This window comes from Antedon mediterranea, chromosome 8 (genome assembly GCF_964355755.1).
Source record: "Antedon mediterranea chromosome 8, ecAntMedi1.1, whole genome shotgun sequence".
NCBI lineage: Eukaryota > Metazoa > Echinodermata > Crinoidea > Comatulida > Antedonidae > Antedon > Antedon mediterranea.
The window spans coordinates 24,976,134-24,995,801 of NC_092677.1; the positions used below are offsets into that span (position 1 = coordinate 24,976,134).

A 19,668-nucleotide genomic window follows, 5' to 3' on the forward strand; every position below is an offset into this window, starting at 1 on the left:
GAGAAATACTATGAATCTTTTCTTACAGCATTATTATAAATATTGTGAAATGAAAGGAAAATAAACGTCTGTTAAGAATTACTACATAATTAACAATAACATTTAAACATGTTCTTTTATTCAATTATGGTATTTGTTCGAGCGTTGATTTGAATGATTATTTTACGATGTCATTGATAAAGATTAGGCCAATGGAAGCCGGTAATGAGGATACTGATAATATAATAATAATAATAAACTCTCTGTTGGTACAGTAAACATTTTGATCATGATAAAAAAGATTATTATTAAATATTATATGATGTTACATGATCAATTGTTTCTAACCTACTGAATACGAATGTTCAAAAAACCCAAAAAGTGTATAGAAGATTTTTATTATTAAGTTTAACCCACTAAAAAGGTTAACATATCAATAACATTTCACACTCCAATAATATTTTCACACTCTCAATTACCACAAATAAATCATTTTAAATACAATAAAGTTCTATAGATAATAAACACTGAAAGTCAGGCATGGATTTACATGCATTGTCTTGTCCATTGAAGCAGCACACCTCCGAATGTGGAGCATTGTCCTAACCTATCGATCCATACGACGTGATAAACAAAGACCTCGATGCGAAGTTGCTCCTGGCTTAATAGCGCTAGCTCAAATCCACTGTCTACTCATTGTTGTTGTCATCAATCATGTGACAAGTATAATGACATCGAGACAGCTCTCGACTTCTCCGTCACAAAACAAAATTTTTCAAAGAATAGCTTTTTTTTTCAAATGTAATACGGTTTTCCTTTGGGTAAATACAAAAAAAATTTATTTTCACGTCTAGAATTTGGATTTTTTTTTATTGGTGGTGGACTTTAATGGTATATTACCTATTGTGACATAACCGACATGGACTAAATTGTTTTAATGTCCAGTCGTCGTATACACACAAAGAATACATCAAACCTTCCAGGTATTTTTTTGACAGAATTATATTTTTTAAAGGGTATAGTATAACTAACAATTTTATTTTTCTTTTACAACAAATTTAATTCAGCTGAAAAATACCCCGAAGTACTAATAATATTATCATTTTTTCATCAAGATTCATGCCTTCAAAAAATCTATTCATTATTTCAAATAACATTTCTCATCTTTTTAAAACACCGTACTACAAATTGCTTTAAGTCTTTTGAATATTTTTTTTCTGTGAATATTATATTTCGAGTTGATGACATTTTGTTGATAGCTGCAATGAAGATGTTGGAAAGATGATACCATTCTCCTTTGAACAGATAGAAATATGAACTCCTATCTAAAACGATCTGTAGTTGTTCATTGATTGACGACCATAGGCAAATCATTGTTGTATTTTCTGAAAGAAATTTCTTTATATTTCAGAAAATTAAACCTAAACAATTACAGTTTCCAGATTAATGTTTTGTTAAATGTATTTTATAAAGCCTTGCTTACACTATCAAACAGTATGTGACAAAAAAATGTGATTTGCCCATACATACCTGTAGACACGATGATGCCATAATAAACTATCATATTTGGGCATGTCACACTTTTTATGTTACTAGTTTGATAGTGTAGACAGAGCTTTAGAGTCTGTAAATTATAATGTACATGTGTGGTTAAATAATGTTATGGTTTGGATAAGTTTATACAGGATTATAGAACATTCTGTTACTCCTGGCGAGGTTCATTAATTAGTGAAATAATATTCATTAAAATCAAGTAGCTTATCCCGCTGTAATCTACAAAAACGGCATAAATAACGTCAAGGATGCTAGAGATGTCTTTTCTCAAAAAAGAACTTCCAACTGTGAAATGAACTCTATATAAACTTGCAAATGTTTTATTTAGTGCTAAGGTTTGAATGAAGAAAACAGCTACACACACTTTGGTATATAACCAAAAAATGGAAAGTCTGGTTCGCCCATAGATACTATACAAAACTATATTATATTGTAGTTCACTATAGAGTATCACGGTGTGACGTCACAACGATAGAGGGCGCTGCATGGTTGCTAGCCAACCAAAAAATGCGTATTTCTATCAAATTATGTATCTTAGTCACTCAGGCAGGTTGAACGCATTTTCGGTTGCACTAGCAACCACGCAGCGCCACCTACCTAAATTTGCATTACAAAAGATAGGACATAAAGTTACTGATGATTTTCAGCAAATTTCTTCTCTTTTTGAGCTGGACCATGTGCCTAAATGAGTGACCCATTTATGCTCCTAGGTGAAGAGATATCTAGTCTAAAGCTCTGTCTACTCTATCTTGAACTAGTTTGACAAAAAGTGTGAAGTGCTCAAATATGGTAGTGGTATACCCAAATATGGTAGTGGTATGCCCAAATATGGTAGTGATATCATGTCCATAAATGGGCACATCATATTTTGTCACATAAAGTTTGATAGTGTAGACAGAGCTTTAAGGATAATGCAGAATGTACAATATATTATATAGCAAAAGAGTACTAATACTACACATAACTCCAATTGAATGATACTTTCTTGTGGTAATAAAAATGAGTATCAAGTATAATTGGCAGATATAAACATTCCTTTTGAAATGAAAAAAATCTGATTAAATCTAATTTTAATAGGCCTGCCCTTGTCCTGGTTCAAGCTAGCTATGCCATGGACACTAGCCAACCAAAGTGAGAAGTTCAAGACCACGCTAGGTGATTTACAAAGGCTTAGGAGACATAGTTTGGGTTGTACAATTCTAAGCCCACCGAATCGCTTGGCTTACATATCTGGTGCTTCAATATAATACTGTATTTCATAAATAAAACATGAATGTTCTATTTAGAGAAAAAATAATTTGATAAAAAAAACCCAGTTGTGATTCACATTCTCAAATTACACTTACAGTTTTCTGCATAGCTGTTTAATGATGAATTCTTATTTTGCTTTTTATAGAGAGAATTCAAAATGCGCATTTGCAATATATTTAATTTGAAATTTCGCTTGGAGAACGATACTAATTTGGCCAATTACAACAATACTCATATCGATCATTTATTGCAAAAACCATATCACATTTAACCTAAGTAGTATTTTAAAATGATTCAATATTTAAATTTATTTCATTAAACTGATGCAATTGTTTTCATATTTACATAATGGGACGCTAGTTTGTGCACTTAAAATGTGTTGTTTTAAGGCTGGGATTAATACATATGTTTGAATATGTTTATGTGACGTCAATTGTATCGTTAAAAGCTTTTTCTTCCAGGTAAAATCAATACCAACTAGATACTTGTTGATGTTATCGCACAATTAGGAATATCATTAGGTAATTATGCATTAAGTGTCTGTACAAACAAATTGAACTATGACTTGATAATTAAATGAATAGAACGAAATATGCAATGCAAATGTAATTGTGCTGTAGAATATGTACTGCACACTGAACGCTCTAGTCTACAAAAATGGCAACATTTTGGTACAGTAAAAGAACCTTTCAAATACCGCCCAGTCAGGTTGCCAACAGATATTCGCAACTCATTCTCAACTCACACACTCCTGAGGATGATCAAAGCATATTGATCAAAACGTCGAGAAACTCAACAGCTCTTTTCAGAACTAATATACTGTAAGTGGTGAACAGCAAATTTTATATCAACATTTGATTTCCACATGCAAACCTTCAAACAATATACAGCTATACTATTGAATGTTCTTACAGTAAGCTCTGTCTACACTATCATTAATGAAACTAGTTTTGACCAAAAAAAGTATAATAGTACAAAAAATGGTGTGATTTGCCAAAATATGGTAGTGATATGACATGTCCATATTATGGGTACATCACATTTTTTTGTCACATAAAGTTTGATAGTGTAAGGGCGTGTGGTGCAGTGTGTTGGACGTTGGACTACCGATCGTCAGACCTAGGTTCGAATCCAACTCTCGCCGCATTGCTTGTATCCGTAGGCAAGATACTTTACTTACGTTGCCTCTCTCCACCCAGGTGTATAAATGGGTACCCAGTTAGATCAAAGAACTTATAACACAAGAATCTCCTGTTCGTCCGAAGCGCGTAACAATTTCGAAAGGCATTGTGGGATAGAATAGAGCTATGGGTGGCGCCATTGTGAGCCATGGAGTAGGGCGCCCGCATCAAATTAGAAAGTCAAAATCATAGAGGGGATCTGCTAATGCTCTAGGGGGGATAGAGTAATTGACTGAGGAGTAGGGCGCCCGCATCAAATTAGAAAGTCAAAATCATAGAGGGGATCTGCTAATACTCTAGAGGGGTAGAGTAATTGACTTCCTAGTTTGGAGGGGGCGCTGCTCCATGCTGTGAAATGGCGTCGCCCAGTTTGACCTTTTAACCCTGTACTTCCGATACTGTGTTTTGAATGCAAATTGAAGAACAGGAGATTCTTGTGTTATAAGTTCTTTGGTTAGATCTAGACACAACTTTGCGCTGGTTACCGGCTGCATTATGGGAGTATGTTACCATACGTGTTTGATCCAAAAAAATACTGGGGTAATAATGCTTGTAAAGCGCCTTTGAGCATGATTACTCATGAAAAGGGCGCTATATAAAGGTGGTATTATTATTATTATTATATAATATGATGCTACTTTTTCTATATGGACTGTGCATCATCAAGGGACAATAATATTGTCTTCTTTACACAGTATTAATCCATGACAATTGCTTTTTGAATACATCTTTTACTGGTTTAATTTATGATGGTATTAGAATAGAATCAATAAAAGGTCAAAGTAAGATATAAAGGTTAAGGGCCTGATATCATTCTTCTGTAACCTTCAGAATTACCTGTTAATGACCTATCAAACTATAAATGGAAAAACCGATAGGTCAAAGTTCACTATTACTGTCTGCTTTGTCTAGCCTCCAACAGATAGCAATACCATATTGTATAAAGCCAGATCTAGGCATATTCAACTACAGTATAATGTTTCAGGGGTTTACTAGATATCATATGCAGTTCAATTGGTTGTGATGTTACCGTATTACAAAAACTATATTGTTGAAATCTTGTGAAGACAAAGCTATTGTACTGTCTGTCCACTGAACCCAACATTTGGTCTGGGGGTGGATGGAGAAAAATAAGGACCAAGTTACATTTTTTGGGGACATGCGTCCGCACACGTATATTTTATACAGAATCCATGCATACTATAGTACACCCATTTTTCATTATTTTTTACCTGTCCTGGACAGGTTCAGTGTGGACATACAGGTAGCGTAGTCTTCCAAAGGGATTAGAGTGAATACAAACTGTTCGAGTTATTCATCTCTGAAACAACATGCTTTTTAGGTTGAATAAAAAACTAAATAAAACTGTATATCAAGAGTATTAATTTCAATAGAATAAATACTAAGTAACATATTTTGAATCAATTGATCATAATTTGTGTCATTTTGCATTAGAGATTGATGACATCATGTCTCAGATTCTCAAAGATATCTCTCTAACGGCCATTTACATTTATAGATAAAGAAACACATATTGATTTAAGAAGCGATACAAAAAGGGGAAAAAATTTGTTCAGAAAAAAGGAATTTTAGCTTGAAAATGTAATTGCATAGAAGAAAGACCAACAAAGAAAAGAACCAAAAATAGAAAAGATGCCAGTGGTACATTGGAACGTTTCCCACAGGGTGAGGGTGTGGTTGTGGACTAGTCCATTATGGTCCAGTAGTATCCTAGAAACTTTAACATTTCGTATCTAAGCCCTCTCTCTGGAGAGCACAGGCTATTGTCAGTTTATCCAGGTAAGCTACTGTAGGCACGAAATAGACTATAAATTTAAATTCGTCAAAATTCTTAAGAATGCTTTATTTAGAACACGTCAACGAGACAGAAAAGTTTCACCGATTTATTTTCTTTTTATAAACAAATAAAAATGAAAAAACGTATTGTACAGTTATTTGGTCAAATCAAATCGTTATCTAAGCCGATTTAAACCTAAATTATTTTCTAGTTTTCAAGTTCACGGTAACCATGGAAAAATAAGTAACTAATTGTTGTCTTTCTTTCTAGACTATGTTCATTTGGCGGTAGGCCATAGATGACAGAATTGCCAACTAATAACAGATTATGGGAGATTTGGTAAAATCAAGGTCCTCGTTAATCTAGCATGCTTTGAATATCAAGGTAACAAAAGAACAACAAAAACAAATTGCCTTGATACACACTATAGTGTTTATGTTTATAGTTGTGATGTTGTTGACATTGGTGCAGGCCCTACAGTAAACACTAAAATATGTGCTGGTTCACTTGCAATGGTTGTTCAGGTCCGAGAGTGAACTTACAGTAAGTCTTGGCTAGCAAAGTGACATAAGTACGGTAGTAACATACAATACATTGAAAATGTTGGCAGTCTGTTAAGTACGAAATAGAGTATTGCCTGCACAAATATCATGGTGCTAATTGCTCCATATGTTTTATTTGTTATTTTTGTACAGTGACGCAAATATCTAAAAAAAACACATTATAAAGTCTTCAGGGTGCATCAATAATATATCAACAAGGATCACAACAATATAGTTAGTTAAGTGGTCAACCCAAGCATAACAAATAGTGCAACCATTTATTTTGTATTTGTAGAAAAATGAATGTGTTGTGTTGTGTACAGTAAAGTATAGATGAAAGCTAATAAGCCCGTAGCCAAAATTTTAAGGTTTGTTTTTTCAAAAAAGGGCAAAAATTGTCATGAGCAAGGCTAGAATACTTGTCACACTAATTAAACTCTTAAAACTAATTAATTAAAATACGCAAAAATTATGTACTGTATATTAATTGACAAATGTCAGGGTTACTTAAAGCCCCATTCCCTACGTTTTTTAGATCTAATTTAAGATCACAAACTATATTTAATGTAAAAATAATACTATATGGTCCTATTGCGATAACTTTTTTCGTCTTTAACCCATTGACCCCTAAGTTTATTTTGCTCCCCTGGGACCCAAAAAGCATATGTCATATAATTAACCCTAACTTTTTTTCTAAACACAGACATTAAAAAAATTAAAAAACAAAAATAATGCAAAGGACATTTTATTTCCAAATATGTTATCAAATTTGTGTTACAACTTATTTTGGCGGAGTATGGACTATGCAAATTTTAGAAATATTTTAGGAAAATTATTAAAAATTTGTAATTTATCTTTGACTACCAAATGCACAAAAATTAATAAATATTTCATAATAAAACTCATCTCTTCATCAGAACCTATTTCTTCTCTTCAAAATAAGACCAAACTTGACCATTATGAATGACCGGTTTCGAAATTATGAAGAAATTAGTAGACTGACTCATCCGACGATGACCATATGGGGCCTAGGCCTATCGGGAGCCGCCCCGAGAGCGTCCTCGCCGCTGTTTGTTCACCGGGAATGTTAAAAAAAACATCCCGAAAGCGACTTGGAATTCGCGATTCCCACGCGCACCGGCATCCCTCGGGAGCTTAGTCCGCTGTTTTAGACGTGTAGCTTGCAGAAAATTTGGCGAAAATGCGTCGAAAACTTATGAAATTAAAACAAGTTTGGTATCAAAATGTTTGTCAAAAGTTATGCTTCAATAAACTGACCTTTGCGCAGAGTTTGAACAAATATTTCATGCCCATAATGCATCTGACATGTCAGGGTTCATATTACAATCAAAGGTAAACAATATGGCGCGGCCCTTGTGAGGACATCTTCACGACTTTTCTCCGGTAGAAAAATCACATTTTTACATGGAAATATGACGATTTAGACACTGTAACTGATACATAATCTTTATTTATTATACATTTATTGTATACAAGCTTCAAAATAGTGATTATTAGAAATAAAGATGGATTTTAGACGATTTTACGTTGTATGTCTAGGCCTAGATTCATTCAACGCGCCTGTCGCGTTTCGAACAGCGTGCTTCGAAAAACGGTTATATTTTCGAATTTTATTTTCAAACTAACTTCAACAATTGTTTTTATATATTTAGAAGCATATTTTTAAAAAAAAAGTTGTGAGTATTTTGTATAATTTGTTGTTACGATTCATGCACAGCAAACTGCGCATGTAAATTCGATTTACTTTTTTTTTGTTGAAAATTTGTTTACAATGACCTTGACTTTTAACCTTTTGAGCGCTTTAAGCGCTTATCGTGGTGAATCGGTTAAACGGTTAAAAATGTGAAAAATCGATTCTAATAATTATAGCGGCCCGCTATAAATCCCAAAATGCATTGCGCGCGGATGGATATTTTTGTTTTTCACCTGTAATTCGCCCACTTTTCAATCGATCGTGAAGCCAAAACAAATGGAAGACTCCTAACTTTTCAGCGAAAATACCGGGTTTTCCCCAATTTGTATCAACGGAGTCTGGCAAAAATAGAAAGACAATTAATGCAGCAACTATACAACGTCAGGCTAGGTATATAGCTAGCGTACGATGTTCGTACGTTATCGATGTTTACCAGCTAGGCCTACAAAACTAAGTCTAGCTAGGCTAGGTCTAAGACCGTCCACGAGAGGTCGATCGCCGCGAGCTACTTAGGTAGTGCATTGTTTCTCACTTTTTATCATAATTTACCATAAAACGTACATTTAAGACAAGGAATGACATGGTTTAATGTTTTTAAAGTGATATATATGTATTATTTTCCAAAAAACGTCCAAAATTGCAGGGAAGGGGTCTTTAACTTTACTGCACGCGGCAAACAGCAATGAAAAATGAACATATAACACAAAAAGGTAATTGTATAAAATGTAACTTGAATGTACTGTAATAATACACATGATGGCTGCTAGCCAACTACTACAGTTTATTTTGATGCCGTCTCATTTAAATGATACATTCGCAATAAATCTGTTAAGTTTACGTAATCAACAAGGACCTTTACGCTGTGTTTTTGTTATCATCTTTGCCACAACCTGACAGATTTGAAAAATTGCTTTTTAAATTAAAACACTTTCACTACGATAAAAAAATATTGTTTTAGAATTATGATTATCGGCTGAGATATAAATGAAATGTCTTCACGTACTGAGCATGAATGATGAATCGGCCATATGGAATTACAAACAGGAATTTATACTGAATACGAATGGAAATGCCAGCAAAATTAAAATAGAGAGAATTTTGGAATACAAATTAAAAGTTATAGAAATGTAAAAAACATGCTTTTTTTATCTGCAATTCATTTTTTAAATAGTATCAGAATTTTTTAAAATTTCAATCTTAAAATTGCAATAATTTATTACACATTACTGGACTCAGTATATTAAACTGACACACATAAAATGAACTGGTGGTTATTTTTCCTATGATAAGGAATGTACAGTACAATAATAATTTGTTTTTAATAATTTTGAGTTATAAATCAATATTTTTAAACATTCTAGCCTCAGATTTCAACAATTTGCATGGTGCCACAGAATGATGCATGTACTGACATGTTTCACTTTCAAGGGCACCTCTAAGAAGGATGGATTCAGTCCAGGATTTTTTTCAAACAGGAGAGGTACAGCAAGGCAATCTAACAATAGGAATGCTGAGCTTCGGAGATCAAATGGTTTATCTGTGGCTGCGACACAATCAGTAACACGCACCTTAAGAGACACTGCATGCCTTGGAGAATATGTACATAGTACAGTACTGTTTATTTGTTGCAGCCAGACATAAGATCAAAGGACTGTTACGAGTTCCTATTTTGGCAAGGCAAGCTCAGTGTTCTGTTGTTAGATTGTCCAGATTACACTAATGTTTTAGTAAAAAATAGGTAATAGTTCATATTTTCATTATTGAACATGCAGTAGTTTACTGTATCTGTTAATATTTAAGGGGATTTGATTAGATATCCTAATCTATTTAAAGACCATAATTGGTGTAGAAATTGTTTATTTAATTGGATGGAAAATTGAAAGAACACTTACTGTTTGATTGCTAGCATCAATTATTTTAGTCACCAAGAAATTCATAAGGAACCTGTAAAATGACACAAGATGATCCGAGGGTGGACGCAGGAGGTGGACGAATGCTACTCCAAAGTCCGAGTACACGATCGTAGATACACGCTTCCGGAACTGGTGAACTAATCGTTCTTTCTCCTCCCGATCCCCCGAACACCAGAACGTTTCGGTTCCATGCACAATAAAGGAAGCACTTCCTCTCCGGTAATTTTCCAAAATGACACGCACTTTGTTCCGTCCACGTGTTCCTTTCCGGGTTTAGACATAACTCTTTCGTGGTTAGATCAGTCACGTAAATTTTACCTTTGTATGCTTCAACAACAGGAAAATCCCAAAAATTGTCTCTATCAAGTGGAATAGACGGTAATTGGAACCATGTATCCGTCTCTGTGTCGTAGCGCTCAACGGACGGAACGGGTCGACGATTTTCGTCTCTTCCCCCAATTGCATAAATATAACGGTCATCTAAAACGGCCATATGCATGCCGTATCGGCCTTTGGTCATTGGTGTCACGCTCTTCCATTCCTCCATTTCGGGATCGTAGCATTCAACAGTCTGTAGCACCCTGTCCCATTTTATCCCACCCATTGCATATAAGCGTCCATTACACGCCACCAACGATAAATATTCTCGCGGTGTTTGTAGACTCTTAACATTATACCAGCAGTTTGTGTTTGTGTCGTAACAATGCACTCTATTGGATATAAGACCACTGCTCGTCCCGCCGGCTATGTACATTTTCCCGTCGAGAACAGCACTTGCGTGGAAACGCAACTCATTAATTGGCAAGTCCGGTAGATGCGTCCACCTGTTTTCATGTAAAATATACACGTAGCAGTACGCAGATGGACCTAAATCAGATACTCCACCAGTAATCACAACAACGTCCGTCAATTTTCCTTTGCGTGGTTTCAGTACAGGACTGTCCTTACAGTAACTCCTGCGAGTCGTATCAGTTTGTCGTTTTGCATCAGCGACCAAGTCTCTACAATCTTGGCTCGCTAGAACTAATTCTTCTTTTTCCACGACTTTGATAAGAAATGAACGGTTAAGCTGAGCAAGACGGACATGTTTTAATAGCGGTGCAAAATATTGCTTTCTTGACCCAGTATCGTGTTTAACCCATTTTATAATCGTGTTATAAATTGTTTCCTCCATCTTTACTCTTACTTTTTCATCGGACACTAATTCTAAGACTTGCTCAAATGGCAGCCGAACTAAATCATCAACAGACTCGGTTACAACTAACCGAAAGTTGTTTCTAATGAATTTGCTAGCTTTCACGTGTAACTGTTCAAAACCGTATAAATACGACAGTGATTTTACTACTAAACAGTTTGAAAAATTCAAATGGCGGTCCAAAAAATGTAGACAATGCTCTTTGAGTTTTGTCATTAAAAAGTGGTCAGCACCTTGTAATATACTATGGACGTTATCCGAGTTTAAGGATATGCTACCCGTGTACATATAGTTCAAAATATCATTCATTGCTTCCGCCGTTGTACCTTCTATAACGGCGGCCCTACGTCGGTCCTCTTCCCAGCCACTATTGCACATTGTGTCGAAGTAGGGGCTACAGGCAGCCAGAACATTTCTGTGCGCCTTGAATTCTTGCCCCTCAACTTGAAGCACCATATCGCAGAATTTATCATCGTTTCTAAATCGGTATAATTGTTCTAGAATTTTAGCAGCTTGGTCCTTTTCTCTAAACTCCATCGGTTTATTTGAGTCGCTGTGGCGACTAAGCGCCATATTCACAACCATTCACAACACTATCACAATAACAATAAACAGCTGATATACGAACAAGTTGCTTATATCGGAAGTTAATTGAGTACGCACTAATCACTTCGTACTCATGGGAGTAAACTTAAACTTCGACAGGGCGAGTTGAGTCATCCAGCTTCCAGTGTGGTATAGAGGGCGACATAGTACTTTTTACATAAAAAAATATAACATCTTATAACAACTGGCATAATTCAACGTTTCGGTCCTTTATTTGATCATCATCAGGAAATAAAAATATATAAAAAACAAATTATTTAAGTATCTCCTGTTACACTTTGGTGCTTTTTATTTCGTATAGTTGTTAGTAAATTCTATTTATTTTTTTCTTATGCAGCTCGACTTGTATCCGTCACTTCAAGATTGGCTCATATTACACCAATATTATATAAACTTCACTGGCTTCCAATTAAACAACAAATTATTTTTAAACTAATGTTAATTACATATAAATCTCTTCACGACAAATCCCCATAATATATTTCCAATTTAATTATACGTTGATCTTCAGTTTGCAAAAGATCTCTTAGGTCAACCACTAATCCATCTGCACTTTTTTGTTCCACCCAGCCGCCTTAAGACCTGTGGTGGTGATCGAGCCTTTGCAGATGCAGCACCTAAACGGTGGAACAATCTTCCTGATCATATTAAAAATGCATCATAGTTTTCAAAACACTCTTAAAAACCGATCTTTTTTTCTTTGTAATTTCTTTTGTTTTTCTCTCAGCGCTTTGGGACAATCTTTTGATTGTATCAATAAGTCGAACAACATTACATTATGGTTCCATCAAATGTCGATCTTTTTTTGGCATTAAATTGTATTTTATATTAGTAGTTATATTAAAGATGTATTGTCCCTCAAAAACATGAAAAATAAAAATTAATTAAATCAGACTTTGAATATGTTATTTTTGTAGTTTTAATAAAGTTAATCACTTCCAATGAAAAAAAAACGAAAAAAAATAATGTTTTCACTTATAAAATGACAAAATAAATGGTTAAATTCAACCAAAAATCCATTGGCTGGCAGCCAATTTGACCATTTTTTCCTTTAAATCACATTTTTTCAGGTAAATACATTTTTTTCGATCCAATTTTTGGTCAAAGTGGATAACTATTGTGTTACATTAATCTGGAATATTAAAAAAAAAAATTTTAAAAATTAATTTTTCAGGGGGACGATACATCTTTAAAGGTCGTAATATAATATTTATTTGGTATCTCAAGCACAATGTCTCCAGGAGCAGGCAATAGGCATCCCCTGAACAATTACCCGCTCTTGCTTCAACCTTAAAAAAAAAACATATTTTAAACACTGAGAGTTAGCATTAGTTAAAATGATACTAGAAGCAATATAGATGTTCGAACTATATATACAGTAGGCCTGAAAAAGAATATAGTGACACTAACATAAAACGACATTAAATTAATGTTATTTTTTATATCATATTTGTGTTTAATATATCTTGCATTATAGAATATCACACACATTGTAATAAGCACTATCAGTGATACTTAAGACATAGGGCTATCAATCAATCAATCAATTCAACTTTATTTCAGACAAACTGTCCATATGAAACATATAAATACAATAAAAAATAATACAAAGCATTATGTGACAACCGTCATGGAGAGAGGACTAATGATTATTTGTTGACATATAGTGCCTCTTAAAATACATGTGGATTATGTTTTGGGATTTATTGGATGTAGACTGTAGACATTATTATATTATTGATTACTATAGTTTACAAAACAACACATTATGGCTATACTGATACTAGTTAACACACGTAAAAGTATACATGAGATTATATATACAAAAGTTCTATCCATTTTCTATGCAACTTTGAATCTTTTAGAATACGAGAAAAAACACATATAATTAAAGTATTACTGCTTTTTTCAATTTTTGTTTTGAAACAAAAAATTGATTTCCGAATGTACTCATAGAAGGAGGGAACATGGTTATCAACAAACATAGCACTAGCACTACAGCTCCTTGAGCGTCTTAAAATCTTTCTAAGTGCGTTATTATAACAGACCTGTAATGACTTCATAGTTTTTACATTAAAATCGCACCATAAGGCCGCACAATACATACTAATACAGTATGACGTAAACAAAGCTATCATTCATTTATTGATCATAATGTTTTTAAAAAATCGATGCAATAAATTTGGACATAATGACAATTTACAACAATGATTTTAAAAAAGCAGAATACTAGCCCAAATTACATAATGCTTAAATTAAAATAAACTAAATTTCTCTACCTTTTTAAGAACATAATGAACATCCAATTTCGGTAGATGTAACCAATTAGGGTCTTCCTTAGAAAGTACAAATCATAATCGTTATATTATTAGCAAATAATATATTGCATGCCGGTAATTTTATCAAATGTACATATGTGATATAAATATGAGTGTGTGTTTAAAAAAAAAATTATCATACGCTACTATTTATCTATTCAATTGTAAGAAAGCGGATCCAGTGCATTTTAAAAGAAAAGTAGTGCATGCTGCTGCTGGCATCCGACCGCCTGTGCAGAAACTTATTACAAATACATCGCCCTCATGTGTTAGGAAATTGCTTAATTCCGTACCAACTACCAAACCATTATGAAAGACGTATGGTCATTGGTTACTTTCTCCGAAAATTGACTATATGATCTGCAAAAAATATATATTTACTAATTAAACATAGAGAAGAATACAATAAACATCAATAAAAACATTGTAGATATAATATATTGACGTTTTGTGAGATGAGTAGTATTAATTTAAATAATTGTAGTTATTGATATGTTCTATTTCTACCAATCAGAACAATCGTAACATTCCGCATTGTCTGAAGCTAGCCATACCGCGATGAACCATTCGATGCAGGTTGTAGCGACCGTAAACTCACTCGAAATGCGGTTGGAATTTTTCATCTTGCACAATTTATCTTATGGTATTTATGTGTTTAATGGTATTTTTGCCGTAAAATTTGGCGTTTAAATTGTGAATCATTTCACAGTAACTTTTCTAGGCTAGTGAGGGGGTTCATGTGTTCCACATTTGTCGCCTGCGGTGGGGGTTTCTTGTGCTGGGTATAGGACTTCGTCTGCTGCTAGAATACACCGCGAGGTGAACATGGTTATTTCTCGTTTTCTCTTCATTATGCACGAACGTTGAACCTTTCTTTGTTCCGTTTTATAATGGCGGCGTAAGAAGGCGTTCATTCTTTCGGTCTTTTAAAACTAATTTCTTGTTCTTTCTTGTAACTGTTTCAGTTTTTTAATTTGTTGACAGGGCCAACGAGTGTGTGTGAGAAGAAAGGGTCACCAAAGTTTTTTTTTCTTCCAAATTTTTATTCACTGGTCGCCACCTGGTTGAATAAACTGGCTGGTATAATTATAATAATAATAATATATAACATTATTTTTAAAATTTCTAAATTTAGATTTAACTTTATGTGATTTTGTTGAAAGTTGATGATTAATTAATTTGTTTTTAGACATATATATAATTAAATATTTCTTTCTTATTACTTATTTATATTATTTAATTAGCAAAATAATTAACGCATAAATTATTACACACCATATTAAATCCCTACACTTGATTGATTTATTTATGGTTTGCTTCTGAAGTACCTGTCACAGTCCACCAGAAATGAGTTGGATACATTATTTCTAAATAAATTTGAAAGCCTTCTAAAAAATCTAGTTTTATCTGTTTTTTTTTTCAGGTGAGCCATGGTTGACTAAAAAGAACGCACTAGAACAAGTTAAAACTGAGAGTTGAGAAGTCTTACCGAAATATGGCGGAACGTGGAGTAGAACAAGAGGGCGCTCAAGAGCCGCCATCACAGACTATCACAATTCAAAATATTGCACCATCTTCAAATCTACAAATTCAGCAATCAAATCAGGTTTTACAAGCCAGTCAACTACTTGCCAATGCACCTCAAAGTACAGGTCAAAACCAGGTCACACATTCTATTCCATTGGTGTCAAATAATGAGTATGCGTTAGCAACAGAGCAAGCAATTGAATCAAATAATGCAACGCAACAGGTACAGACTATACACATCGTTCCATCACAATCTAACCAACGGGTTGTGCAGTCGACTCAGTCCTCAAGTCCTGTAAAATCCACCATTAGGGTTGTAACAACACAATCGGGAGCACCGCAAATTGTTCAAACAGGAACACAGAAACAGGTCATAGGTCGATTAGTTCAGAATCCCACGCTTCAAGTATCTCCTGTACGTCAACAGGCAGCTCAAACATTCCGTTTAAGTCCACAAAATATACGCATCGTAAACTCCACATCTGTAGCACAGAGTTCAGCCACACAAGGACTAGTTACACCTCAATCACAAACTGTTAAAATTGTCGGACAACCTGTTGTCCAAGGGCAACAGAAACAACAAATACTGAACATTGGTGGACAACGAGTGCTGGCTTCATCTATTCAAGGTCTTGCTAATAATTCAGCTATAAGAATCGTTCAGTTACAACCAAACTCATTGGTAGCTAGTCAAGCTTCTGGTCAGAAGAAAGTCTTACAGTTGGTTCAAGGAACCGGTCAAAAGGGCAGCCAGGTTCTTCAGTTAGCTTCAAGCACTGGTCAGACGGCCCAACTTGGCCAACCGACTACCCAACTTGTTCAGGTAGCAAGTACTGGCCAAAAAACTGGTCAATTGATAACATTGTCTGATGGTGGTATTAAAAAAACTGGACAAGTTGTTACTATAGCCACTGCTAGTGGTCAAAAGTCTGGCCAAATTGTCACACTAACTGGTAGTGGTCAAACGACTGGAAAACTTGTTTCTTTAGCTAACAGTGTACAAAAGACTGGTCAAGTTGTAAAAATACCTGGTAGTGCTAACAAAACCGGACAGGTTGTTACTCCGACTACTGTAAGTGCTAACAAAACTGGACAAGTTGTTACCTTAGCCACTGCTAGTGGTCAAAAGACTGTCCAACTTATAGCAGATAGTGGTCAAAAGACTAAGCCTTCTACTACAACAGTAGTTAGTAGTCGGAAAACTGTTACTATACCAAGCAGTAAACAAAACATCACCAAACTTATAACACTACCAAGTAGTAGTGTCCAGAATTCAACTAAACTTGTTAGTATAGCTGGTCAAAAGTCTGGACAAGTTATTCAGGTTCCACAAGGTCAAAAGCCAGGCCAAGTTCTTCAACTAATTCCAAATGCCGCTGGTGTTCTGCAGTTGCATATAAAACAAGCAAACTCCAGTGAATCTACTATTTATAATGTTCAACCAAGTGCAACTACTAGTGGAGCTAGTACTCTCGTAAAATCTACTTCAAATACTATACTTGTATCTAACACAAGTAAAACAAATTCTGGCCCTGTTCAAAGCATGGCTACTCAGAGCTCTGCCAAACCTATTGTCATCACCTCTCAACAAACGGTCATAAGCGCCACTCAAGGTGGAACCGTTCGTCCACAAATACGAATTCAGAAAGGTGACCAGTCTGATGCTCTTCCCACTAGCAGTGTAGTCAATGTGGTCACCACATCAAGCCCAGCGATTGTCAGTCAGTCTGCCGTTAAATCGCCAACTACCGTTGCCAAAGCGAACACAACCTCCTCAGCGTCTAATGCGGGAAAGATCGTTATAACCGTAACACAAGGAAAAGAGGTGGCTAATGAAATAAGAAAGATTAGTGAAGAGATTCAGAAGATACAGAAAATACCAAGAGAGCAGCGTGATGTCAATAAGATCAAAGAACTGCAGCAGAGGTTACGATCCTTACTGGTCTCCCAGAAGATTAAACTTCCACCTCATCTTTTAGCAGGAAAGAAACAACAGACAACCACAGTTAGTGGTGGTACATCAACTTCATCTGTCATGGTTCTTAAAGGAGATGTGAGTATTTTTTTCAGTTGCATATGTCCAATTACCATGTACTAGTACTACTACCAAAAGTATCTTAAAGATGTATTGTCCCCCTGAAAAATAATGTTTACTGTCAGCTGCCAGCCAATAGATTTTTGGTTAAATTAATTAATCTTCATTTTTCATGTTTTTGGGGGACAAAAAATCTTTAAAGTAATCATACAATAATAACGTGAGTAAATAGAGAAATAAAATGATATCGGAGTAACTAAATAATGTCAGGGATTATAGGGGAAGTACATTTTTAAAGGTAAAGTGTAGCCCTTCCTATTTAACTTTTAGTAATATTCAGATCATCCCATTAAAATGCTAAGCCATCTCTTGAATTCCTTTCTTGCTCATCATTTTTCTCTCTGGAAAATTAACAAATAGTTTTGTCATTATTTTAGGGACAAGGGAGATTTGCTCAGCTCAAAACATTAGCTCCGAAGGAAGAAGAACCAAACAAGCAATCTGCACAAGATAAAGCGAACCGGATCGTTGCAGAAGCAATAGCACGTGCCAAGATGGCCGGACATCATGATATTCCAAAAGTTATGGAGAACATCGAGTTGCCTGCAGTGTCTGAGTCGCAGCCTAAAAAGAAGAAGTCAAGAGACAAGAAGCCAAAAGTAGCGAAAGAGAAGAAACCGAAGGAACCTAAACCACCAAGGCCACCGAAAGAAAAGAAGGAACCAGTAGTTAAGAAGATATCATTAGCACAGTAAGTTTTTTTTTTGTACAGCTCTTCCAATACCAGGCTCTCTGGAAACCTAAAACTCTCCCAAAACCAGACTTTTCTTAAGGTCCAACATTCTTTTTTACTACAGTATACTGTTAAAAACATATTTTGAATACCAGAATTTTCAGGAAATCAGAAATTTTAGGCCAGTCCAAAGGTGTGCAGTATTCGGAGAGTTGACTGTACTAATAAACGATTCACCTATAAAAAATCTAAACTAAATTTTTGTTTGAAATTTTGTTTTATTTTTAGAAAAACAGCAGCTTTAAAGAAATTAAAAGCTGGTAAGAAAAGGAAACGAAATGAATCTGAGGACATGTCTGATTTGGATGAAGTCCCGATGTCACCACCACCTGAAGAATCACTCATCCAAGTAAGTAAACAGTACCTGGAAATTTTAAGCTATGTCTACACTATCAAACTAGTTTAACAAAAAAAGTGTGATGTGCCTAAATGTAGTAGTGATATGTTTAAATATGGTAGTTATATGACATCATCATGCACATCACGTTTATTTGTGACATAAAGTTTGATAGTGTAGACAGAGCTTTTAATGATCATATCTTATAACCATATTGTTAGGTTCAGTAAAATGGCGTATAGAATAGTAAACCTAGCCTAGTGAGAACGGAGAACGGAGTACTAAAAACATTATTCTTATATGATGAGTTATTCTGGCGTGTTAGATTCTGAATATTATGATTTGCACTTAAGAATACTGACAAAGAGTTACAAAAAACATATTTTTCTTTATCTATTAAATGGAAAAATAAATACAAATTTCTGAAATTGTTCTTTTTATTATAAGAAACGAAGATCAGGTCGGAATACAAATCGTAAGAAGTATACGGATGATTACGATTTCAACATCACTGATGACGACGATGACAGCAGCAGTGACGATAATGACGATAAACCAAAGCAGAAAAAGGTTCCCGCTCCGAAAGCACGACCAACTCCTGTTAAAGTAGAGCCTGACGTTGAAGCTGATGTTGAGGTAGATGTTGTAGGAGAGGTTGAATCCACAAGTCTTATAACTGTTACTACCGGAGCTGCTACTACTACTAAATTCTTTCAGGTAAATTTATGTTTACAATATTATTGTCATATATTTGGTATGGCTCAGAATAGTCATAGTATCTTTAATTGTCCATTTAAAAATTAACAGAAATTTGTTTTGAAACGTGGCATATCCTATAACAAGCTGATAGACATTAATAACATTGAATACTTGAATAAACCAATAAATGCCAATCATTCAAATTGTTAAAATTATCACCCCTAAA

At 34.6% G+C, this 19,668-nt stretch overlaps 2 protein-coding genes across 3 annotated transcripts in view; one reads left to right on the forward strand and one right to left on the reverse strand.

The window, feature by feature from the left end:
• The window catches only part of LOC140056103 (kelch-like protein 11), a 31,329-nt gene extending 19,612 nt beyond the window's left edge, over nucleotides 1-11,717 (reverse strand). Inside the window, exon 1 of the mRNA XM_072101355.1 lies at nucleotides 9,912-11,717. Coding sequence (XP_071957456.1) covers nucleotides 9,937-11,712 — 1,776 coding nt within the window. The 5' untranslated portion in view covers nucleotides 11,713-11,717 and the 3' untranslated portion in view covers nucleotides 9,912-9,936. The remainder of the gene's footprint in view (nucleotides 1-9,911) is intronic.
• Nucleotides 11,718-14,625: 2,908 nt separating this feature from the next.
• LOC140057326 (chromodomain-helicase-DNA-binding protein 8-like) overlaps nucleotides 14,626-19,668 on the forward strand; it is a 28,968-nt gene continuing 23,925 nt past the window's right edge. Inside the window, exons 1-5 of one of the 2 annotated variants that reach the window (XM_072102939.1) lie at nucleotides 14,626-14,694; nucleotides 15,475-17,631; nucleotides 18,051-18,364; nucleotides 18,635-18,755; nucleotides 19,191-19,460. In XM_072102939.1, coding sequence (XP_071959040.1) covers nucleotides 15,547-17,631; nucleotides 18,051-18,364; nucleotides 18,635-18,755; nucleotides 19,191-19,460 — 2,790 coding nt within the window. In that variant the 5' untranslated portion in view covers nucleotides 14,626-14,694; nucleotides 15,475-15,546. Of the gene's footprint in view, nucleotides 14,695-15,444; nucleotides 17,632-18,050; nucleotides 18,365-18,634; nucleotides 18,756-19,190; nucleotides 19,461-19,668 lie in introns of those variants that run through there. The other variant, XM_072102940.1, reaches the window with a different exon arrangement.